The sequence below is a fragment of the Quercus lobata genome, chromosome 11, assembly GCF_001633185.2.
Source record: "Quercus lobata isolate SW786 chromosome 11, ValleyOak3.0 Primary Assembly, whole genome shotgun sequence".
In the NCBI taxonomy this organism is placed as follows: domain Eukaryota; kingdom Viridiplantae; phylum Streptophyta; class Magnoliopsida; order Fagales; family Fagaceae; genus Quercus; species Quercus lobata.
In genome coordinates, this window is record NC_044914.1 from 54,122,811 (window position 1) to 54,149,040 (window position 26,230).

General features: G+C 38.5%; 1 protein-coding gene across 1 annotated transcript; it reads left to right on the forward strand.

The window, feature by feature from the left end:
• Positions 1-7,172: 7,172 nt before the first annotated feature.
• LOC115967163 (cytochrome P450 87A3-like) lies at positions 7,173-23,238 on the forward strand. Its single transcript, XM_031086234.1, has 9 exons — positions 7,173-7,372; positions 21,035-21,365; positions 21,459-21,611; positions 21,696-21,941; positions 22,047-22,136; positions 22,236-22,314; positions 22,400-22,506; positions 22,634-22,761; positions 23,145-23,238. Exons 1-9 carry the CDS (start codon positions 7,173-7,175, stop codon positions 23,236-23,238), a joined length of 1,428 nt encoding a protein of 475 aa, XP_030942094.1.
• The last annotated feature ends 2,992 nt before the right edge of the window (positions 23,239-26,230 follow it).

A 26,230-nucleotide genomic window follows, 5' to 3' on the forward strand; every position in this document is an offset into this window, starting at 1 on the left:
CTGGGTCGATTAGTTGCGATCGGCAATCTCCACGGTGATTTGGAGAAGTTGAAGCAAGCATTACAATTCGTTGAGTTGATAAACGACTCTGGCGGGTCAACAACCGTGGTTCAAGTCGGCGATGTACTCGATTGCGGCAGTGATGAGATTAAAATACTCTATTTTCTCAAGAGACTTTGACGGCAAGTGATGAAAGCCGGCGGCAGAGTCATCACCATGAACGGTAACCACGAGACCTTGAACGTGGAAAGAGACTTCCGGTACCTGTCGGAATCGGGTTGTGAAGAGTTTAGGGTTTGGGCGCACAACAACATGATGTGCCGAGAGCCATTGAAATCCTCCGTTGACATCCAACCTAAATGGAACATGCTCAACCAGATCCCCTTCTCCACCTTTTGTTCTTGTTCTTATGTTTCTACTGTGTTCTTATTCAAAAAAAAAAATTTAACTCATATTTTTTTCTTTTGTTAAAATTGAAAAATAAATATTTTAAATTATAATTTGATATGGCATGAGTGATGAGTGTTACAGTAGATTTTTAATAATATTTTAATTCCTCCGTTAGTCAACTCAGTTATTTTCGTATATTGACTAACAGAAATTACTAAAATAACACGCGTTAATTGGTTTAGGGACTAAAAGTGGTGAAATGAAAATGTAGGGACTAAAATGGAAAAAAGCCAAAATATAGGGACTAAAAGTCCATTTATGCCTTTTTTATATTTAGTAACTTGTATAGCTAATTTAGTATAGTCGGTAAAATATATGATCTAACGGTAAAGAAAAATCATAATAGAATGGATGCTATAGGTTCTAATCCCATAATGTATACAAATATTGTGAGGTGCATTTTAATCTTTGGTGAATATGGAAAAGCACTTGTCGTAAGTCGTAACATACCGTCTATCATATTACGGATGAATAATGTGAGGGGATATTACAGGCCAACTATACTTATGCTTCATGCGAAAAAAAAAAAAAATTAAGTTGTTTGGTTTAGGTTAGTCTTTTAGAATTTTCAGGAGTCTAGAGCATTCAATATTTGGTTGCAAATAGCTTAAAGAATGATTGCTTAGCTAAGTGACCTAAAGCAAGACCACTAAACTAAATGATGAGTAGATTTTAAAATTCCACAGAACCCATGTGTGAGCGCACCGCCTCGCACTACACACGTGGTTCATGCCGCCCATGTGAAGTATGCCTCAGCCAATGAACTGGAGGAGCAGATTTGGAAGTAGCCACCTGAGTTTAGGGTGAAAGCAAATAAATTAAATAAAAAAAGAAATTGAAAACAAATAAGCATGTTAGGAAACCTAAACTCTAAACTAACATAAAGCAAATAAAACTCTGGCCACCCTAGCCTTTTTTATTTTCTCTTGCAAGAAAAAGGAAAATATTAATGAACATGATCCTTTCTCTGTGTGTGTATATATATATATATATATAATTTTTTTAATATATGGACAAAGGTCAAGGGCGGAACCATTGCTCAAAGTCTTGTTCTTGTATTTAGAGATGGCCTCCACATTAAATTCTCTATGATGAGTAATTAAAATACATTTCTATTTCATGCAAAATAATGGATAATTCTAAACTGAAATAAGATGTTTCAATTTCACCAAAAATAATTGGACCCTTATCCAAATGTAAGTATATTTTTCTTGCCTCATTGTATATGTATTTTAGGGCTTTGATTATGTCATATCCAACAGTACATCTATAAAATGTGGCCACTTGATGTGAAAGTGTGATAATTATGTGAAACATTATATAATTGTGAAATAATAATTTCCCTTTAATCTATGTATACTCCCTCTCTCAAAGTATACATGTGCTAGTTTTAAGCCATTTCAATTTCTCAATGTGAATAAATTGTTAAAGTTTGTTTAAATTATGTTTCACTAACAATTCATTTAAATGGAATTTTTTATTTCTTATTTTTTACAAATACAATAGAATTTCAGTTGATGATGTTCACTAACTAGTTTGAAGAAAAGAGACTTTACTAGTATAGCTAATTGGCTTTTGTTCAATTTATGTTTCACTGATAATCGATTTAAATGAAATGAGAATTATTAAGACAAAGATTTTTTTTTAAAAAAAAATCATTTAAATAAGTCAAAAGAATACCAAATACTTTTTCCAAAAATAAAAAAAAAGAATACAAAATAATTGGACGACTTATTGAAATGCACCAATATATTTTTTTTTCTTCTGATTTTACATTTATTTCATTTTCTCTCTCTAAAACTTTCATGTTTGCACTATTTTTTATGTGAGCATCGCATGTTGTGCTATGACGTACATGTATATTTTAAGTTGGAAGCAGCTTAGGTCTAATGCTCCTATGCACTGGACCTATTGAGATGTAGACATATGTCAACATCCCAACAGATTTAGTGCTCACGTGTACTAGGCCCAATCCTTACCCATTTTAAGCCATATCTAAACTTCTCAATTTAAATAAATTATTAAAGTTTGCTGAATTCACATTTCATTGAGAATTCATTTGGATTGAATGGAATTAGAGGTTAATGGATGGGATTGTCATTGGGATTTAATGGGTTTGGTGAAAGTAATTACTTTTGGGTGGGCTTCTATTTGAGAGAGAGAGAGAGAGAGGCATCAATGGCTTCAACAAGGTGATGAGGAAATCATGTCTTGTTGAGGTTTAATGAGAGATTTTTCTAATAAAAAAAATAGTTTTAAGTGAGACTTTATACTTAATAACTTGTATTCCAGCTAACTAATTACAATTGGTAAAATTTCTGATATAATGTTAAAAAGTAATCATAATATAATGGATGTTGTAGGCTCCAACCCATCATATCTATAAAAAAACAAATAAAGAAACAAACAAAAAAGTCCTAAATTAAAATTGATTAAAATATATAGAATATGAGGTGCATTTTTTTAGGGAGAAAATGCACTTTTGGTTCCTATGTTTTAGGCTGATTCTCATTTTGGTCCCTAACTTTTATTCGTGTCTGCCTCAATCCCTGAAAACGAAAAATTATATCTATTTTGGTCCTTGCCATTAACCTGCTAACAGAAAACTCATATGTGACAGATGGAGAATACTTTTTGCATGATAAATACTGACGTGACTAATAAAATAATAAAAAAATTATTTAACATTTCAAAAATTCCACGCCAACATATAAATTTAAAAAAAAATTAATTTCTTAATTTTAATTTAAACTGAAAATAAAAATTTGATTTAAAATAAAATTTTAATTTCTCAATTATCAGATTTTCTTGCATTTTTTTTTTTTTTACCAAACACAAAATTACGAATGGTTTGGTCTTAAGCCGGATCTTCCCCAAATCTCATATCAATTTCTCTGCTCCTCTTATCCAAAAAAATCTCTTTTCTACTTCTCGATCTCACTCTCTCTAATTCTTCGATACACATGAATCAGCAAGGCCTCTATGGCTAAACCTTGAGCTTCTTCACGACAACCAACACCTCAGACAGTGGCTCAAGCTCATCCACCTTCTTCGATCCTGGCTTAGGAAGACTCTAAAGGGCGAGTTCAGATGGTGTTTGAGAAACGAGATCTGGGAAAGAGCGATGACATCTCGAGTTTGGTCAAAGCCAAACCCCGGCCCATGTCCGTTTCTCTCTTCGATCTATCCCCAGATCTCCCTCACATCTCGAGTTTAGTCAAAGCCAAACCCCATGACATCTTGGTCTCTCCCTCTCTTCGATCTAGACGATTGGATTGGATTTTTACTATTTGATTTTCATTTTGGGTTTGCATTGTTGCTATTTGTGTTTTGAATCTTTGAAGGTCCATTGTGTTTATACTGAGAAAGTGAAAAATCGGCTGAGTAATTGTTGAAATCTTTGTGGGATCGGTGGCTTGTGTTGCCATTTAATTTTGCATATCTAAGATTAAGGTTGAAGAGGAAATTAAGGAATATCAATTTGATTATTATTATTTTTTTTTTTTTTTGGAGCTGAAAGGATAATAGATTTTATTAATTAAGAAATATAAAATACTATGGGGAAGAGAAAGAGCGACATATGACCTCATTTTTTCTCTTTTGCAATATGCTAGAGTAGCACGATTACATGTAAAACAAAGAAAGAAAACAAAGAAACAAAGAAAAAATTCAAAAACCAAACTACTGTAAGAAAAGCTAATCTTATCTTAGATGCTCAGGAAACTTGAAAAAACTGTCAAACAACATCTTCCTGAAATACATGAACATCAAAATGAAGAGTTTTTTTTTTTTTTTTTGGGTTAAATTTTTTTTTTTCATCTTAGAACTGTGTTCATACCCAGCATGACTGCCCTGCAACCTCCATCGATCCCATAGTTGGCACAACACCTTGCTCATTCTCCACAATTCTATGTTTCTTTTTTCTTATAACACCCGTAGCCTCCTTAATCAAATTTTCTGCTTGCTTCCTTTTATTCCCAGGTTCCACGTCAACAATTGATCCATTAATAAGAATCTGAGATCTTGTGGTAAGCCTCTTCCAATTCCTCATTGTTTTCGGGCTTCCAATTGTAGAGCCCTCCATGGACTCAACTTTGATAATTTGAATGTGAAATTTCTAAGTTTATGGGTTTGCTGAAGATTGGATTGGTTACTATGTTTATGGGGTTATTTATTGGGCTTATTTATGGTTTGGTTTGGTTTCTTGGATTTATTTCTTGTTTTCCGGGATTTGATAGAGATTGGATTTGGATTTGAGGTTTGCTAGAGATTGGTTTGATTGTTGGGTTTGTTTCTTGAAATAAGTTGTAACGTTCTTATGAAAAAATTAAAAAAAAAAAAAAAAAAAAAATTAAAACTAAAAATTCTAATTAAACTAGAGTTAAGGGTTTTTTTTTTTTTTTTTTAAATCTAATTAATTTTTTTGTTTAAATTTTATGAATTGGCCTTTTTAAAATTAAAATGCTGACATGAAATTTAAAAAATGTCAAATAAAATTTATAATTATTATTTTATTAGTTATGTCAGCAATTGCTGTGCAAACAATGCACTCCATCTACCAGGGATGAATTTTTTGTTAGTGGACTGACGACAATGACCAAAATGAATGTGATATTCCATTTTTAGGAATTGAGGTAGGAGTGAATAAAAGTAAAGGACCAAAACGAGAATGGATCCAAAATGTAAGGATCAAAAGTGTATTTTCACATTTTTCTTTTATCGTAGGTGAACATGTAAGTCATAAATTGATTTTAAAATTAAATATAAAAGTTTAACATTTTAAAAGATGGTTTTATTTTTTTATTTTTTTATTTTTTTTATTTTTAATGAACCTTTTAAAAGATGATGAATTTAATCATTTAACTATATTTCTAACATAACCCATGTTTTGACTTTAACAACTAATAAAATTCCATACAAAATCTTAATCTTTTAAGAAATGATGAATTTAATCATTTAACCATAGTTCTAATTGAACACATACAAAAATGGAAAAAAAAATGATTTAAAGGTAAAGAATGTGAGATGCATTTTTTATCCTAGCTAAACATCTATAACTTTTAAGAGCCCATGTTGTAAGTCATAAGTAAATTTTAAAATTCCATAAAAATTTTAGCCTTTTAAGAAATGATTAATTTAATCATTTAACTATAGTTCTAAAACAACTCATGCTTTGACTTTAATAACTAGTAAAATTCCATATAAAAGCTTAATTTTAAAAAAAAATTATGAATTTAATCATTTAACTATAGTTGTAGCAAAACCCACAAACAATGAAACAAACAAAAAAAAATACCAAAATTAAAATTGATTTAAATGTAAAGAATGTGAGATGCATTTTTTATACACCATATTTCAATTTGATCCCTAACCTTTCAATTATGTCAATTTGGTCCTTAACCTTTTAGTACCATGTCAATTTAATCTCTATTGTTATCTTTTGGATGAAAATTGATGACATGTCTAATGGCCAAAATAAAAAATTAGCTTCCGTTGATGTGAGAATAAACTAAAATTTTATTTTGGCCGTTTTTCATGTTATCAATTTTCATATAAGATATAACAGTAGGGACTAAATTGACATGAGATTGAAAAGTTAGGGACCAAATTGACACAATTGAAAGGTTAGGGACCAAATTAAAATATGGTGTAAAGGATAGGAATCAAATATGTAGTTTACCCTATAACTTTTAAGAGCATATGTTGCAAGTCGTAAGTAAAATTTAAAAATCAAAATAAAAGTTTAACTTTTTAATAAACGATTAATTTAATGATTTAACTATAGTTCTAACAGAACTCATGTTTTGACTTTCCCAACTAATAACATTCCATATAAAAGCTTAACATTTTAAGAAATTATGAATTTAATCATTTAACTATAGTTCTAACAAAACTCATACTTTAACTTTAAAAACTAATAAAATTCATATAAAAGTTTAAATTTTTAAAAAATGATGAATTTAACCATTTAACTATAGTTCTAATTGAACCCATGGTTTGACTTTAACAACCAACGCCTATGTTTTATGCCTTTATTGAACCTAACTAATGGTAGTGCCTTTATTGGACTTACATATGCTTCATGCCTTTACTGAAGCTAACTAATAGCAGTGGTGTTGGGCAAATAAATATCTTGGGTAAGACTATGCTTACAGTAATGGATTTGGGGAGATAAATACTATGCTTCATGCCTTTATTGAAGCTAACTAATATTTATTGAACCTATGCTTCATGCCTTTATTGAAGCTAACTAATAGTTCTAACAAAATACATGTGAGGTTCACCTCTATGTGAGAAGGAGGAAACATGCATCCAATGCATGGTGTATTCTCCTAGCTAGTCACCAGAAGAGGCTAGCAAGTAACAACAAAGCTTAACAGGTTGTAGTAACAGTTGAAAGTCATGGAGGAAATTGATATTTTTTATGAATTATTTGAAAATAAAGATGATGTAATGGCTTACAAATCAAAATGAAAATATAATCTTAATATAGTTGACCAATGCATCATTAATTAATCAAGTACTCTATATTGATGTACGTCTCAAAATACAAGTACTCTATATTAAAAGAGTTTATTAATTATGACCGGGTTGATTAAGTAGAATTGGTATTGTTCCAGAGTTCTCACAAGACTTCTTCACTTACATATATAGATCCACCAACCAAACCATTACTTGCTTTTAAGTGTTCTACACAATAATTTTAACCAAATTTACAAAAAATGTGGATAATTGGATTATGTGTTGTAGCAGTACTGGTCGTATATTTGACTTACTGGCTAAACAAATGGAGCAATCCAAAGTGCAACGGAATCCTTCCTCCAGGTTCTATGGGTCTACCTCTTATTGGAGAAACCCTTCAGTTGATTGTTCGAAGTGACTCTCTAGACCTCCATGCATTTATCAAAAAGAGAGTTCAAAGGTTGCATGCTAATAATTGTCTGTTTATATTGTTTTTATTTTTATTTTTGATAACTACAAATGTGTGTGTTTTTATAGTATATATTATTATCTACAAGTTTATATTTATGTATTTAACTATATGTATGCGTCTCGTATCAACTTAATACAAGCCTAGCTAATACGGGTAGCAGTGAACTCTTCTTTCTTTTTCTGGTCACAAGCATTAAGTCATCTCATTGTGATACCAACTACTCCAAAAATTCAGTAATTGAAGGCTTAAAGGGTGTTTAGATTGATGAAAACTAAGTTATATTACTCAGTTTTCATCATCCAAAACTCAAAAAATGTGGGGCCCACTGAGTTATAGTTTGTTTAGATAAATTTTTGAGTTAAGTTCTCATCACTCAAAATTCAAAATTTTGAGTTTGAGTGATAAAAACTGAAAACAAATTTTTGGTGTTTTCAGATTATGGAATATAAGTTATAGGGGCAAAGTTGTAAAAAAACCAAACTTGTGGGACCCATTTTCTTGACTTGTCCCTGTCAAATCAACAGTGCCACACCAACTTTTTTTTTTCCTTCTTTCTTTCTTCTTCACAATTTCACCGGCTTCTTTTCTCTCTCTCTTTTTTCACTTTTTCTCTTCTTCTTCCTTTTTTTTTCCTCTTCTTCCTCTTCCTAGTTTTTTCTTTCTTTCTCTTCTTCTTCTTTCTTTTTCTTTCTTTCTTCTTTAGACCCACTCCACCATCTTCTTCAAACCCAAGCTATCTCAAGCCCAAAAACACATGGGTACTAATCAAACACACAAACACAAATCCAAAAGCACAAACCCACAACCATGGCTCAGAATCTTTTTGTTACCTTTGAAACTCGATTCGTCTCAACAATCAGGCTGATTCTTGACAACTCAGCCAAGTTCGAGGATTGGTTTTTGAATGCGTTGAATGGGCCAAGTTCGCTTAATAGAGGGTTTTCAGACCCGCTTTTGGTGAATTGCTTGCTAGGTTTGGACGATGATGGTGTTGTTGGCAGCATAGGAAGGGATTTTTGGCTTACGGGCTTAGTCTCTTTTTGGGTTTTGTGATGGGCATGGCACAACAGAAAAATGTGATGGCATGTTACCCATTTTGCCAAAAATTGGAGTTAAAGAGTGAAAAATATAACTCAATTTTGGAACCAAACACAAATTTTAGAGAGATTTGAGTTATTGTAGGAACAGAGAAATGACTTATGGATAATGAGTTTGAGTTATGGGTTTTGAGATATAAGTTTTAAGATATGAGTTATGTGCAATCTAAACAAGCCCTTAGTCACTTAGATATATACACAATAGCCTTGTATATTGTGGGTGGCAATTTAAAAAAGAGATGGAACAATAGGGTGGTTGTCTAGCTTGATCGAACAAAATTGATTCCTGCTGAGAAATTATCATCTTGTAAGATAAACAAGAACCTTTAGTGCGACCTAGAACAAAGGTACTTCGATGGTTAGGTCAACACTAAAAGTATTCTTAGTTCAAAATCAGTAGAGTAACAATAGTTAGAAATCACATATCTTCTTTTTTCTTTTTTAGCGAGTTTCAATATATATCATCCACTTCTGATAATAGCTCTTTATCATCAGACTAAGACACCAATCGATATTTGGTGTAGGCGGAGATTGAACCCCAAATCTGTTATTCAATCATCGGAGATTTTATCAATTGAGCTAATTGGAATCCACTGAAATCACATATCTTGGTTAGTGAAATAAATAAGTCTTTACAGGGCCGGTTCAGCCAAATGAGGTTGACTTTGGTGGGAATGATCCCCTCGAAGCCCCTGTGAAGTAAAGAATTCATATTTGAAAAAAGTTTTAACTCCAAGTATGTTTGAAGTATTTTTTTTTTCTAACTTATTACGTGGTGGTTTATAAGATTATCTAAGTGTATTATTTAAATAAGTCACATAATTTATTAAAAATTCATGTAACTAAAATTATATATGTATAGTCTCTTTAATCATCACATCATATAGAACTAAATTAAAATAATTTAATTTATATATATATATATATATATATGTGGGGCCCGGCCCAAAATAATGGGCTAGTCTAAACCACATGCCCGTCCGAGAAGCATCCTGTCCGAGGAGAAGTCACAGATAAAGCATTATTCAAGCCCAATTGCGGTAAAAGAAAGATGTTCGAGGAGTAACTCCTCCTCGGACATTACGAAGTCCGGTCAAAGATCCTGCCCCAACCATTGCAGTTCATCCTCCCAGCATATAAAAAGAATTAAACCCAAAATATCTCATGAAAAGTTGCCACCACCACATTAAATGTGCCACAACCACCCTCTTGGCCGCATCTATGAGGAAAAGACTCCTGAACAGTACTACCTTGGCCACTGCAACTCACAAGGGAGTGATAGGGGTGTCTGATGGGACAGGTGCTCAAGTGGAGGCTTAGATGATCAACAAGTGTAAGGTTCAGATAAGAATGAGAGAGCTATATAATGTAGTGGAGTCCCTTAAAGAGAGGACGGAAAAATGTATTCGGAACTGAAGAAATAGAATCTTCTATTAGATATCCATCCTTGTGTTCTTGTTCCTGCAACAATATTGTCCATGCATTAGACCGAGTAAGCTCACTGAGACTAAGTTCTTTGACCCATCCTCTACAAATATTTATTGTGGGTTGCGCCTTGGGCCAAGGCCTGATCAATAGGGTTTGGGCCAGGAAAATCGTGCAACTACAATTGGCTCCGTCTGTGGGAAGAACTAGGCCATCAGCTAGCCCAACGGTCGAGCATGGCAGAACTAGGTCCACACCAGGAGAATCCCCACCAGGCTAACTCCCAACAGAATCAACCCGCCGAGTCCTAGAGGCAAAATAACCCCACCAACCCAGGCGGCAGGGAAAATCGTGAAGGAAGTGTGCATACTATCCGGACGAGCCAGAGTCACACTCAGATAGGTAGTCACGTGTCCCAGAGGCGAAATAGTCACCAGGCCATGTAGCGAGAGATAGATGACCTGAAAAGGAAGTTACGACATGTGCAGCGAAAACGATCTCCCTCTGACTCAGGTGAGTCTTCTAATGCGGAGGATGCGAGCTACCGACGGAGGTCAAGGACCCCCCCAAGTGAAACCTTTTCCTATGAAAGGGAACCACACCTTGTACGGAAGTATGAGAGCCCATCCAGCAAGGGTTTGGGGAACGATGCTATGAAGAAGGCGCTGGACCAGGTTTCAAGGTCACCCTTCACGTATAAAATCGAAGGGGCTAAGCTGCCTAGACACTTCAACCAACCGGTGTTAGCCATCTATAACGGCCGAACAGACCCGGAAGAGCATGTGAGTCAGTTTAACCAAAAAATGGCGATCTACTCACAAAATGAAGCCCTAATGTGCAAAATCTTCCCATCCAGCTTGGGATCAATGGCGATGAGGTGGTTCAATAGCCTAAAGACAAATTCCATAGGCTCCTACAAGCAGCTCACTCAGGCTTTCTGCTCCTGCTTTATCACAAACACCAGAGTTCCTCGACCCCTCAGTTCGCTGTTGTCCTTTTCCATGCATGAAGGAGAAACCCTAAAAGCCTACTCGGATAGATATTGGGAGGTGTATAACGACTTAGATGACAACCATGATGATGTTGCTATCAGCACGTTCAAAAGCGGTCTTCCCACCGAGCATGGCTTAAGGAAATCCCTCACTGGTAAACCAGTTGCCGACGTTCATCAGTTGATGGATAGGATCGACAAGTACAAAAGGGTGGAGGAAGATCAGCTGCAAGGAAGGGGAAAGGAGAAGGTCATCCCCCCCCAAAGTAAGTGATTTTAGGTCGAAACGGTATAACCCTAGCCAGCCGAGGAGGGATTTTTCGAGACAGGCTGGACAGAGCAACCCGCAGATAGTGAATGCCGTATTCAGGGAGCCAGTACAACAGGTGCTAGAGAAAGTAAGGAACGAGCCCTATTTCAGGTGGCCGAGAAAGATGGCTGGAGACCCTTCCAAACGTAACCAGAACCTGTACTGCCACTATCATCAGGACCATGCGCATACCACTGAGGATTGTAGGAATTTATGGAATCACCTGGATCAGTTGGTCCGAGAAGGGAAATTACGTCACCTTCTGCACCCCTCGAGCGGCCATCCCGGTCAAGCAATACAAAAGTCTCGAAAGGATGTGTCCTTAAGACCCCCCGCGGGAACGATACATGTCATCCTCGCCGCACCAGGAAGAACTGGGCCACCCATCCCCAGGGTACTGGCTGTTGATCGGCTCCCCTCCGAGAACAGGCAAAGGGAACCCAAAAGGTCAAAAAATGGAAGCTCTTTGATACTGGGATTCTCGGACGAGGATAAGAGAGGAACTATTCAACCTCACGACAACGCTTTGGTTGTTACGTTAAGAATTGGGGCCTTCGATGTAAAAAGGGTGTTAGTAGACTCGGGAAGTGCGGTAGAGATAATGTACCCTGATCTATACATGGGGCTGAACTTGAAGCCGGAAGATTTGGCAGCTTATGATTGCCTCCTTCTCAACTTCAAAGGGAGGATTGTTATGCCAAAGAGGCAGATCCGACTGCCCATACAGACTGGGTCGGAGGTGGTGGAGGTGAATTTTATCGTGGTTGACGCTTACTCACCCTACACCGCAATAGTTGCCAGGCCATGGATCCACGCCCTAGAAGCCGTATCCTTCACACTTCACCAAAAAGTAAAATTCCCATCCAGAGGACAAGTAGAAGAGATCCGAGGAGATCAGGCCATGGCCAGGAAGTGTATGGTGGCCGCCATTTTACATCGGCCCCGTGCCGAGTCCTCGGCCCCAGAGAGCTTATAGCAACCGGCCACCTCGGCAAGGCAAGGCGATGGGCTAGTCGAGGAGATAAGGTGTGAAAGTTTAGATAAGATCGCTGTCAACAACGACCTGGAGAAGTTCTTTCAGGTCGGCTCTGAGTTGCCTTCCCAAGAAAAAGAGGAACTGGTCAGATTTCTCAGAGGAAATGTCGATGTGTTTGCATGGGACGCCTACGACGCCCCGGGAGTTGATCCTAGCCTTATTTATCACCACCTGAATGTCAACCCCTCTTCCACTCCGAAAAAGCAGCCACCCCGATGCCCTTCAAAGGAACATGCTAGTGCCGTAAGAGACGAAGTGGCAAAACTGAAAAGAGTAGGAGTTATTAAAGAGGTCTTTTACCCAGAATGGTTGGCAAATACGGTGGTGGTAAAGAAGAAGACAGGGAAATGGAGGGTCTGCGTGGACTTCACAGACCTGAACAAGGCGTGCCCAAAGGACCCATTCCCCTTGCCCCGAATCGACAGGTTGGTGGATGCAACCGTGGGTCACCCTCGAATGAGTTTCCTGGACGCCTTCCAGGGCTATCATCAGATACCCCTTGCGCTAGAAGACCAAGACAACACGGCTTTCATGACGCCCATCGGAAATTATCACTATAAGGTGATGCCGTTTGGGCTAAAGAACGCAGGCTCAACCTACCAAAGGATGATGACCAGGATGTTCGAGCCACAGTTGGGCAAAATCATTGAGGTTTACATAGACGATATGGTTGTGAAGAGTAAAAGGGTGTCCGAACACGTGAAAGACCTTGAAAAAATCTTCGCTATCTTAAGGGAACACCGGTTGCGGCTGAATGCTTCCAAATATTCATTCGGGGTCAGGTCGGGGAAATTTTTAGGGTACATGGTAACCCACAGGGGAATAGAAGTAAGCCCCGATCAAATCAAAGCAATTAACGGCCTACAGGCTCCTCGGAACCCGAAGGAAGTGCAGAAGCTCACTGGTATGATTGCAGCATTAAACCGGTTCATATCGCGATCAGCGGATCGATGTCGACCTTTTTACCTCCTAATAAACAAGTGGAAAGGGTTTAAATGGTCGGAGGATTGTGTTCAGGCTTTCCAGCAGCTTAAGGAATACCTGTCACGACCACCCATCATGTCCAGCCCTGAGGCAGACGAGGTGCTGTTTGCGTACATCGCTGTAGCTCCCCATACTGTAAGCCTGGTACTGATACGGGATGATAATGGGGTGCAGCGACCGGTTTACTATGTGAGCAAATCATTACATGAGGCCGAGGTGCGATACCTACCTCTAGAAAAGGCAATTCTGGCGATAGTACATGCCACCCGGAAGCTCCCTCATTACTTTCAGGCGCATACGATCATCGTTCTAACTCAGGTTCCCCTTCGAGCAGTGCTTCGAAGCGCTGACTACACAGGAAGGATCGCCATGTGGAATGCGCTGTTGGGGGCCTTTGATATTAAATATATGCCAAGATCCTCCATAAAAGGTCAGGTCCTCGCAGACTTGGTAGCGGAGTTTGCTGAACCCTCTATCGAAACAATAACCGAGAAGAAAGACATGGATGGAAAATCGGTTGGTGCAATTTCAGCGGGGGGGACCTTGCATTGGAAGGCCTACGTGGATAGTGTGGCCAACCAGAGAGGATCTGGAGTTGGGATAGTTTTAATATCACTGGACGGTGCTGCCATTGAAAAATCACTGAGGCTCGGATTCTCGGCTACGAACAATGAGGCCGAGTACTAGGCCTTACTTCAAGGGATGACGATGGTTCAAAGATTGGGTGGAAAAGTAATAGAAGCATTCTCGGACTCCAGGTTGGTCGTCGGACAAGTGATGGGTGAGTTGAAAGCCAGAGATGCTAGGATGCAAGAGTATCTAGGACAAGTCAAACGCCTACAATGAGGCCGAGTACGAGGCCTTACTTCAAGGGATGACGATGGTTCAAAGATTGGGCGGAAAAGTAATAGAAGCATTCTCAGACTCCAGGTTGGTCGTCGGACAAGTGATGGGTGAGTTGGAAGCCAGAGATGCTAGGATGCAAGAGTATCTAGGACAAGTCAAACGCCTACAGACGAGTTTTGAGTCCTTCAATCTGACGCACATTTCCAGGAGTGTAAACACCCATGCAGACTCGCTGGCCACTCTCGCCACGTCCTCGGCGCATAATCTGCCGCGAATGATCCTTGTTGAAGATCTAGTCCAGGCAAGTCCCATCAGCAGAAACCCGGCCCAAGTCCATCAGATTAGAAAGAGTCCCAGCTGGATGGACCCCATAAAGAACTTCCTCCAAAACGACATCTTACCGGAGGAAAAACTAGAGGCCGAGAAGATACGTAGGAATGCTCCTCGGTTCTGGCTGTCAGAGGACCACAAACTATATCGGCGCTCCTACTCCAGACCGTACCTACTCTGCGTACATCCAGAAGAGTCCGAGTCTCTACTTGAAGAGTTACACGAGGGAATTTGTGGAAGTCACACCGGAGGAAGGTCGCTAGCGCACAGGGCACTCACCCAAGGATACTGGTGGCCGAACATGCAAAGAGAGGCCCAAGAATACGCTAAAAAGTGCGATCAGTGCCAAAGATTTTCCCCGAATATCCACCAACCCGGAGGGGTTCTCAACCCCCTCTCTAGCCCATGGCCGTTCGCACAATGGGGTCTTGATATTGTCGGACCCTTCCCCAAAGCTGCGGGGAACAAGCGATACATAATTGTCAGAACCGATTACTTCACTAAATGGGTGGAGGCTGAACCTTTGGCCAACATAAGGGACGTGGATGCCCAGAAATTCATCTGGAAGAACATTATCACCCGCTTCGGAACTCCACGAACACTCGTTTCCGACAATGGTCTTCAATTCGACAGTAAGAGCTTTAGGGAATATTGCCGCGAGTTTAGGATCATTAACCGATATTCCATTCCCGCCTACCCCCAAGGAAATGGGAAAGTCCAGGCCGTGAACAAGGTCATAGTGAACGGACTGAAGAAAAGACTGGATGAGGCAAAGGGGAGATGGGTAGAAGAGCTCCCGCACGTCTTATGGACCTATCGGACAACGCCGCGACGTTCAACAGGTGAGACCCCCTTTTCAATGACTTATGGGGTTGAGGCCGTGCTCCCAATCGAGAACAACTTTCCCACACTAAGGTCAAGCTCGTTTACCCCAAACTGTAACGACGAGTTATTGGGAAGAAGTCTAGACCTAGCCGAGGAAAGAAGAGAAAAAGCAACGATTCATATGGCCTATTATCACCAGAAGCTGAGACAAGGGTATGATGCCAATGTTAAACTGCGACCTCTAGGTCCAGGTGATCTCGTGATGAGGAAGATTCTCGGCAGCGCAAAAAACGCCTCTTGGGGCAAGTTGGGGCCCAATTGGGAAGGACCATACCGTGTCACATCCGTGGCCGGGATAGGCGCTTACTACCTAGAAGATTTGGATGAAAAAACTATACCTCGACCGTGGAATGTAAATAACCTCAGAAGATATTGTTATTAATGAAAATGGCTTAGCCCATGTTTTGTTTCGTGATTATCCTCTGCCTACTGATCTATTTACGATTATTCATAGTTTTAAACAAAATCTAAGTCTTGCATGGCTCCTCGGACCACAGACTTAGGGGAAATTATTACTCATGACAATTTCTACAAGTTTTAAACAGAACCTAAGTGACTCCTCGAACTACAGACTTAGGGGAAATTATTACTCATGACAATTTATACAAGTTTTAAACAGAACTTAAGTCCTGCATGGCTCTTCGGACCACAGACTTAGGGGAAATTATTACTTATGGCAACTATTCATAGTTTTAAACAGAACCTAAGTCCTGCATGGCTCCTCGGACCACAGACTTAGGGGAAATTATTACTCATGACAATTTCTACAAGTTTTAAACAAAACCTAAGTCCTGCATGGCTCCTCGGACCACAGACTTAGGGGAAATTATTACTCATGACAATTTATACAAGTTTTAAACAGAACCTAAGTCCTGCATGGATCCTCGGACCACAGACTTAGGGGAAATTATTACTTATGACAGATTGGGAAATTATTACTTAAGGGAAATCATTTTAAGGCGTGCGCGCAATCTAGCACCATTGCAACTCTCATTCAAATTCGCTGCCCAGCATCCTTTTTATCTTGACCGTGTACATTTATTTATGTCGCAAATGTTTAAAAAAAAAAGGGAAGCGGTACTAGCATACATCCATAGAAAGCAAAGCAAACATTCTATATTAATATTTCGAGGACAATACAAAGAGAGGTCCTTACAAAAGAGCGCAAAAACAGGACGACTCTCATTCAAAAAAAAAAAAAAAGAACGGAATACAAAAATTAAAAGCCTAAAAGCTAAGCCTTGGCAGGAGGATCTTCTTTCTGCTCTGGCTGAGGAGGAGGAGCCTCGATGGTAGGGTCCGTGGCAGGATCCTTCGCTTTATCAGGCACAGGGACAGCATCAGGCACCACTAGATCCTGCTCCGAAGCTGCTTGGGTACCCTCAGGATTCTCTCGGATCTCCTGAGGATAGAAGACGTTCTCGAGCAGTCTCAGCGCCGAATCCGCAGGAATTCCTGCAGCATCAAGGGCATGAGCCCATGAGATGCTGCAGTAGTCCCTACATACCTCAGGGATCTCCTCGGATAGCCTGGCCTCCGTTTCTTGGACCCCAAGCTGGTGAGCAACACTTTTTTTAGCCTCTGCAGCCTCTCGGATCAGCTGAGCCTCCTCTTTGACCTGCCGCAGCTCATCCTCGACTTTTTGCGGGGCAATCTTGAGATCCAGCACTGCCTGCCTCTCAGTGGCAAGGTTGATCTGGGTCGAGTACAACTCTTTGCGCTGATCCTCTGCCTGGGTCTCAGCACATTTAAAACCGGCTTCTGCACTCTTGCACCGTTTCTCCGACTCCTTGAACTTCTCCGTGAGCTCAAGATGATCGTGCTTAAGGGACCCTAAAGTCTTCTCCATCTCCGTCCGAGACTGGGTCTCAGCCTCAGCTCGACTTCGATTATCACGACAAAATTCCTCAGCCACAAATACCTGCTAAGTAATCTGCGAACGAAACAAGATTGGTTTAAAATTTAACAGGGTAAATAAATTAATAAAATAGTAAAAGGACTACTTACCATCGCGAGATCCCTTTTGAGGGATAGGAAAATCTCAGGCTGAGAAAATCACTTATAGGCCTCCATATCCCGAGGAAGGAGTAGGGGTTGCTCCAAGGCATCAGCCACGTACCCTGCTCGGCCCCGGTTATACTCTCGGACCGACGAATTGTAGGGGATGGCAACTCCATCTAGCTCCAACTTGGGGCTCCATGTACGCGGGGTAGTGCGCACCTCAGTAAGGTTCTCCTCATCCCGGCTTTCTGCGGAGTTACCCCTTCTGCTCCTTGGTGCCCGGGTGGTTTTTTGCTGCTTGGTCGGCTGGGCAACCACCTCACCCTCCTCAGGAGTGTCAACCGACCTTTTCTTCTTCAGGTCCGGATTAACCTTAAGGCCGAGGTCCGAGGGGTCCTGAGGGACCACAGGAGGAAGGGTCTGGGCCTGTGACTGAGCTGGTCCCTTTGATGACTGACCTTTTGATGACTGACCTTTCCCTCGGGACGCCATCAACTCCCTTAAAGTTTTTCCCTTCCCGGCCATGGGCTCTATCCCTTCGTCCGAGGTGTCGTCCGAGTAGGTGATGATTAAGGGAACACCAACTGCGGAGTGTTGGTCCTGCTCTCCTTCAGGATCAAAAAGCTCAACCAAGGGGGTTTGCTGAACCTCCTCCTCAAAATAAAACTCGTCTATCTCTTCCTCAAGGGAAAGACGAGATGATTCAGTTTCCCCTTCAACCGGAACAGCAACGCCAGGCTCGTTTGGCGGAGGTAGTTGCTCTGCTAGGTAGGGATCTCGAACGCTGGGTAGCATGACTGGTGGTAGATCACGTTGAGCTAGGAACCCGGTCTTAGACACGTCAATCCTAGCCAACCTCGGACTGCCAGCCCTTATGGCGTGACCGATAGCTTGAAAAGAACGGCTCAGAGGTTGATAGCCCAGAACCAGATGGGCCGCACGCAACTGTCCGTCCTCAGTAACGTAGATCTCCGACCTTAGAAGGTAGTTCAACGTCGGCACATTCACGAGGTTTATCCGAGGAGTGACGTGAACTTTATCTGCAAATGCCCAAGAAAAGTGGGATTAATTCATGAAATTTTCCAATTGTAAAGAAAGCGAGAAAAACAACCCCCCAATACTAAACCCTTTCCCGAAAAGGATTGGCCCTAAAGACGCCGCACCTGGGGTTCCTGCCCGAGTTGGATAATGGATACCATCGAACCACTCCCCCGAAGCAATAAGGAAATCGTTCTTCATGGTCTTATTGGATATTGGGAGACAAGAGATCAACCTAACGTCGTCGGATCGGGATTTAAGATAATACCCTCCGTTCTCAATGTGGTGACACTCGTACAGATAAGCCACATCGTGCCAGGTAAGGCCCAGATTCATCCGCTCGTCTAGGACATCTACGCAGCCTAGTATCTTGAACATGTTCAGGGCACATTGATGCGGCGTCAACCTATGGTTGAACAGATATTCCCTAGTAATCCTACACATGGGAAGTGTCATCCCTCCCTCTATGAAAGCAATCATGGGGATAACAACTTCTCCCTCGCCTCTATCTGTCAATACTCCTTCGAGAGGACAGTACTGCAGTCCCACCCCTGGGGGAATGCGGTATTTTGCCCTAAAGGCCTCCATAGCGGCCGGAGTTTTTACTAATTTTTCGAATCTACCCATCTGAGCTGAACTGGAGGAATGAAAATAAAGACCGAGAAGAAAAGTAAAGTCCGAGGAGGGAATCGAAATGGCGAAATGAACGAAATTTACTGATACCTTCACAAAACGCTCAATGGGATGCCTGGAAATCTCTCTTGGAGGAGACGCCTCACGAAAAACGGCTACGGTGGCTTAGCGGACGCAAGTATTCGTAGATCTCTGGAGTTCAATGGAGTTCTCTGGAATCCTCTGGGGTTTATAAGATGCAGATAAAAAGAAAAACTGAACCCCTCTGACGCCTTATATAGCCGGGAGGAGAGAGAAAAGATCGCTCCTGCCTAAAAATTCGAGAAAAAACGATGGCCGTTCGATCCACGCCGCACCGTTGGATGAGGGGGACATAAAGCCTCCAGAAGTAAATGGCCGCGCCTCGTAAATTGTAGCGCGTCCAAAGTAACTATCCGCACGCGCGCCCCAAGCCCTCCTTACTTCTATCCTCTCACTAACATCAAAACCCCGCTTTTCTCCTCGGAAGGAGATAAAAACCAGAGTTTTAAGGGGCTATTGTGGGGCCCGGCCCAAAATAATGGGCTAGTCTAAACCACAGGCCCGTCCGAGAAGCATCCTGTCCGAGGAGAAGTCACAGATAAAGCATTATTCAAGCCCAATTGCGGTAAAAGAAAGATGTCCGAGGAGTAACTCCTCCTTGGACATTACGAAGTCCGGTCAAAGATCCCGCCCCAACCATTGCAGTTCATCCTCCCAGCATATAAAAAGAATAAAACCCAAAATTTCTCATGGAAAGCTGCCACCACCACATTAAATGTGCCACAACCACCCTCTTGGCCGCATTAATGAGGAAAAGACCCCTGAACAGTACTACATTGGCCACTGTAACTCACAAGGGAGTGATAAGGGTGTCTGATAGGACAGGTGCTCAAGTGGAGGCTTAGATGATCAACAAGTGTAAGGTTCAGATAAGAATGAGAGAGCTATATAATGTAGTGGAGTCCCTCAAAGAGAGGACGGAAAAATGTATTCGGAACTGAAGAAATAGAATCTTCTGTTAGATATCCATCCTTGTGTTCTTGTTCCTGCAACAATATTGTCCATGCATTAGACCGAGTAAGCTCACTGAGGCTAAGTTTTTTGACCCATCCTCTACAAATATTTATTGTGGGTTGCGCCTTGGGCCAAGGCGTGATCAATAGGGTTTGGGCCAGGAAAATCGTGCAACTACAATAAATATATATATATATATATATATATATATATTAAGACCAATGAGAAATTAAAATATCATGCATGTATATATTGAGTTCCATTTTAATGTAAGAGAATTCACAAAAACGAAGATATATTCGCAAAAACTATTTATTTGTTAAGGGTTTTTTTGTGTGGCTTAAATAAGACTTTTTACAAATTTTTGTTCAAAGTTAAAATTACTGGTATAAATTTAAAAAAAAATTAACAGTTAGATAGAAAATAAATAAATCTTACCTAAATTTATGTTGCTATGGAATCATCTCAAATGTTTTTTTGGTTATTAAAAAATATTTTATGAAGGAGAAAAAAATATTACATAAATTATTTGAGGTCTTATTAGCTTTTATTTAGTATCACAACTTTTGAATGATAATAATATTTTTCTTCTTTTTCTCCATTGTCAAAACTCTAGCTTTGCTATTTTCACTTTTTCCGCCTACCTTCATTTATTTTTTTATAGGTCTTGAACCTTAAAAACGTTGTAAGAATTGGAAAATTTTTATTTTATTTTTGAATTTTGACATATGAAAAAGATAATAGTGTATTTATTAAGCATTATAGAAAAAAAATTAGAATAAGTCGAGTGACACAACTTGGTAAACTAGCAAATTGTGGGTGGTGAAATTTAAAAGAAGTAATATTAGTAATAAGTTCATGTCAAAGTAATTGTTTACCAGTCTACATACCGTTGATATCTTGCTATCTCAACAAGTTGTGAAATAAGTTGTATCTATAAAAATATTTAAAAAAAAATTAATATATCAATAAGAAATGTATGAAAAAAATATTCACAAAAAATCAAATTATAATTCTTCATTTTTTTTCCCTCTCTTAGATATGGACCAATATTTCGAACTAGTTTGGTTGGTCGGCCTGTAGTACTGTCAACAGATCTTGAATTCAACCGCTACATCGTTAAACAGGAAGGGAGTTTAGTAGAAAAGTGGTACTTGGATACATTTGCCAAGTTTTTAGGGATGGAAGGCGAAAATAGGATGAGTGCACTTGGTAATGTCCACAAGTACATAAGAAGCATCACATTGAATCACCTTGGTGCTGACGCCGTTAAGGAAAAGCTGCTTCCTCAAATGGAAGAAATTGTTAACAAAGCCCTACAGACATGGTCAAGTCAGCCTTCAGTTGATATGAGAGATGCTGCTTCTAAAGTAATTTTCAACTTTCCCTTGATATAGACACATTTCCTTCACAGTGTGCTGCCCTTTGGGTTATGACACATCTATGTTTCTTGGATATTGCAGATGCTTCTTGATTTCAGTGCGAGGATATTCTTTAGTTATGATGCAGAAAAACTATTACAGCTAAAACTGAGTGAAAAGTTCGCTAATACCTTAGGATGTTTCATGTCATTTCCCTTGAATATCCCTGGTACAACATACCATAAATGTTTAAAGGTAATCAAAATAACGAGAAATGTTAAACTTTCCCAAATATTTACTCAGATATGTAAATATTAAATTTTACTTTTCATTTTCTAGTCACAAAAAAAAGCAATGAGCATGTTGAGGAAAATAGTAAAAGAGAAGATCACTTCACCTGAAAAAAGATCTGAAAATTTGCTTGATCAAGCTATAGATGACATGGAAAAGGAGGAGTTCTTGTCAGAAGACTTTATCGTAAAACTGCTTTTTGCGATCTTATTTGCTAGCTTTGAGACTTCAGTATCAGTATTATTAGCTTTGAAGCTTCTGGCAGAGCATCCTGCAGCTTTACAAGAGTTGACGGTATGTAAATTTACAAGAACATTTTTTTTTTTGCCCACAATCTATATATATGTTATGTTGTACAGTAATGATGTAACCTAACACTAATCATGTATCATTTATTAGGATGAGCATGAGGCAATTCTCAAGAATAGAGAGAATCCAAATTCCGTACTCACATGGGATGAATATAAGTCGATGACTTTTACATTTCAAGTGGGTTCTACAATCTCTACATGTTCTGGTCTCTCTTGGAGTTGTTTGATGAATTCAATTATCTTATAAAAACAAAAAATTTGTTATGTTGAATTATAGGTAATCAATGAAGTTCTAAGGATGGGAAATGTTTCTCCTGGGTTATTGCGAAAAGCATTGAAAGATATTGAATTTAAAGGTATGTTCTCACACGCATATGTTTGATTCAAAGTCTTCATATATATATGGTTACTAAGAGTAAATGTTTGGCCAAGTGTATACAGGATATACAGTTCCGGCTGGTTGGGCCATTATGCTGGTAAATTCTGCTCTTCAGGTAAACCCAAACACATTCAAAGATCCACTTGCCTTCAATCCATGGCGTTGGAAGGTATGTAGTTACAACCTTATTAGAAGAAACAAATGATCCAACCAGTTATTAGAAGCTTTTTTCCCTAATATTATTGCTGTTTATTATGGACACTCTCCTTGACAACATATTTTATAAATGGAACCAGGATCTTGACCCATTGGTTGTATCTAAGAATTTCATGCCTTTTGGAGGAGGAATTAGACTATGTTCAGGGGCGGAGTATATTAAAGCATTCATGGCTACATTCCTCCATGTTTTGGTCACCAAATATAGGTAATTTGTTCACTTATATTATCTAACTTGTGCAATTGTTGCAAAAAAAATTTCCACGTTTTGTCTTGGGATATTGAAACTGATCTATTCAAAATTCAAATTAAATACAATAAATTTAAATATTTTTTTTAAAAAAAAATTATTTGATAGTTGGAGGAAGGGGAATTTGAATCCTACATATCTTCGTTAGAAAGACTAAAGTACCAATTGAGTTAAAAGGTTTTTTGACAAATATAAAAATGTATTTAGTTTCACATCATTCAAAACAGTTTTATACAATCTTAATTGTGATATGGATCTATAAATTTAACATGCAACTAATACTTAATATCCCACCACATTGAACATAATCCTCTCTGTATATTTATTAAATTTTTTTATAGGTGGACAAATGTCAAGGGAGGAACCATTGCTCGAACTCCTGCTCTGGAATTTATAGATGGCCTCCAAACTAAATTCTTTGCAAAGAATAATTAAAAGGCAATCCAATTTTAGGCAAAATAATGGATATTTCTATATTGAAATAAGATTTTTTTTTTTTTTTAGAGAGCTTCAACCTATAGCGTCTGCTCTCGATGATTTATCATAAGACCAAGACTTGTTGAAATTCTCTCCAAAAAAAAAAAAAAAAGATGTTTTAATTTCATGAAAAAGTTCATTTTGCTTCTCTTATTGTATTTGTATTTCAGGGTTTTGATTAGATCACTTCCAACAATTCATCATTTATAAAATGTGGACATGGTGTGAAATATTATATAGTTGAATGTGAAATAATAATTCTCCTGTGCTTAATGTAACCTCCCTCTCTCTCTCTCTCTCTCTCTCTCTCTCTCCCCTAGAATGTGAAACAAAATCTACTGTTAGCAATTAATGTTTTTCATGTGTGAGGAATATGTGCTAGTTTTAAGCCACATCATTTTGCAAAAAAAAAAAAAATGCAAAGGAAGTGAGATTTTTTATATTTATTAACTTGAATAGCTAATTTAGTACAGTTGATAAAATATCTGATGTAAGGGTAAAGAAGAATTATAATAGAATGGATGCTATAGGTTCTAATCCCATCATGTATATAAACAATGTGAGGTGCATTTTAATCTTTGGTGAACATGGAAAAGCACATGTCGTAAGTCGTAACATACCGTCTATCATATTATAGATGAATAATGTGAGGCGATACTACAGGCCAACTGTACTTATGCTTCATGCGAAAATAAATAAATAAATAAAATAAGTTGTTGGTTGGTTTAGGGTAGTCTTTTAGAATTTTCAGGAGTCTAGAGCATTCAATATTTGGTTGCAAATAGCTTAAAGAATGACTGCTTAGCTGTTGGGAAATTTAAACCACAGTTGATAGAATTAACAAGTATTAAACCCAAGTTGTTAATTAGATTTATTATGAATAAAACTTGTTAAAACAAACAAACATTGGTATCATGTCAAAATCATGCAGCGGAAAAATAAATAAGACAAGATATGATAACCTAAGAAAACCAATGAAATAAACTAGTTTCACAGTAAAAAACCTGGGGGGAAACCTTCCCGAAAAGCAATTCACTATAGTAAAGAGAAGTTTCAGATCTAGTACAAAATTTTTGTCCCTAAACTCTACAATCCCTGTAGATGAATTTACAGCAGAAACCTTCTACCGCTTCAGAACTTCTGAACTCTTCAATATATGAACGCTACCCTTTTTGTTGCATGGATCCCAGTACGTGACTAACCAAAGATGCACGGCTCCCAGTACGTGACTAACCAAAGATGCACGACTCCCAGTACGTAACTAACACACCAACTTAAAGAAGAAGTTGGCTGCAAAGTTCTTCACTTCATCAACAATAAAAATCAAAAAGCACTTGATTACAAAACCCTAAGGCACAAAGGTACAATAACTCCTTTTAAAGAGAATAAGGCATCGGTCACCTTTTGCATTTGTTCTCCTTGTATTCTCTTATGTGACGGCCTCTAAAATAAACCTTATATATGTCTAGGGTTGTGAGAAAAGAAACCCTACACAAATACATAAGCATGGGTTGAAAATCAGATCTGAAAATTTGAATTCTCGTAACCTCGATAGATATCTCGATAGATAGTATCTGTCAAGCCTCATTAAACCTCGATAGATAGCTATCTGTCAAGTAGCTGTCAAGCTATTTGTTCAACTTTAGTGAATAGCTTTTCTTCACTTATTTCTTGGTCTAATCTTCATGGCTTTAATACTAGACTTGAACAACATGTTTTTTGAAGTATTAAACTCATCCTAGATCTAACCAAATACAAGTAAAGTACGTTTTGTCAAAGGATTAGCCAATTACACAATATATGTCCTTAACATTAACTAAGAGACCTAAAGCAAGACCACTAAACTAAATGATGAGTAGATTTTAAAATTCCATAGAACCCATGTGTGAGCGCATCATCTCACACTGCATAGGTGGTTCATGCCGCCCATGTGAAGTACACCTTAGCCAAATGAACTAGAGGAGGAGATTTGGAAGTAGCCACCTAGGTTTGGGGTGAAACATTTTTTTTTTAATAAAAGTCAGAAATTTGCCAAATATGGGTTTGGGATGCGTACGCATATTCAACCATGCGTGTCGAAAACCTACATGTGCATCCCCAACCATGCATGTGCATCCCCAACCATGCGTACGCATCCTTAGCACAAAAACTTGGAAATTAAACCAAAATTTTACATATTTATGTAATCAGAGAAATTTTAATAGAAAATGAATAAGCATGTTAGAAAACCTAGATTCTAAACTAACATAAAGCAAATAAAACTCTGGTCACCCAACCTTTTTTATTTTCTCTTGCAAGAAAAAGGAAAATATTAATTTCATAAAGACGTTAAGTTGGAGAAAGTCATGGGGATAACGATACAAAATATCAGACTTTAGAACTCCCATAAAAACTCCAACAACTGAACATGAAACAAAAAAAAGGGGGACACCCATCTTAAATGAAAATGACTTCCCAATCTTCTTGATGTCTACAACTCCAAAATTCAACAGTAACATTCAATATAGGATACCCATTAATCGGTTATGTGGATTTTTCCCAATTATTTTATTTTATTTTATTTTTGAGTAACTAGTTATAGTAAACTCAATTGTGATTTGACCGAGATTTATATTATCTACCCATGATTTGTAAAGTGTCACTTTGTTCACATGAGGTTTGCTCTGTTTGTTGAGTACTTTGAAAAGTTTCACTTTGTCCACATGAGGTTTGCTTCGTTTGTTGTGTACTTTAAAATGTGCCACTTTACCCATCTGAAATTGACTCTGTTTGTCTCTCATAACCAACCTATGTTAATACCTGGAGTTTGAAGTTAAACTATATGGGTTCAGGCTAGTGAAGAAGCTCCTAATCATTTCAAGCCCGAACCCAGCGCTGCATACATGAAATCTGAATCATCTTAGTCAGTATAATTGCAAAAACTAATCATTGACTAAAAGCAAAATTAATT

Coding starts and splice junctions, on each gene's coding strand:
- LOC115967163 (XM_031086234.1), top strand. CDS start 7,173: ATGTGGATAATTGGATTATGTGTTGTAGCAGTACTGGTCGTATATTTG. Junction 7,373..21,034: donor ATCAAAAAGAGAGTTCAAAG/GTTGCATGCTAA, acceptor TCCCTCTCTTAG/ATATGGACCAATATTTCGAA. Junction 21,366..21,458: donor TGAGAGATGCTGCTTCTAAA/GTAATTTTCAAC, acceptor TGGATATTGCAG/ATGCTTCTTGATTTCAGTGC.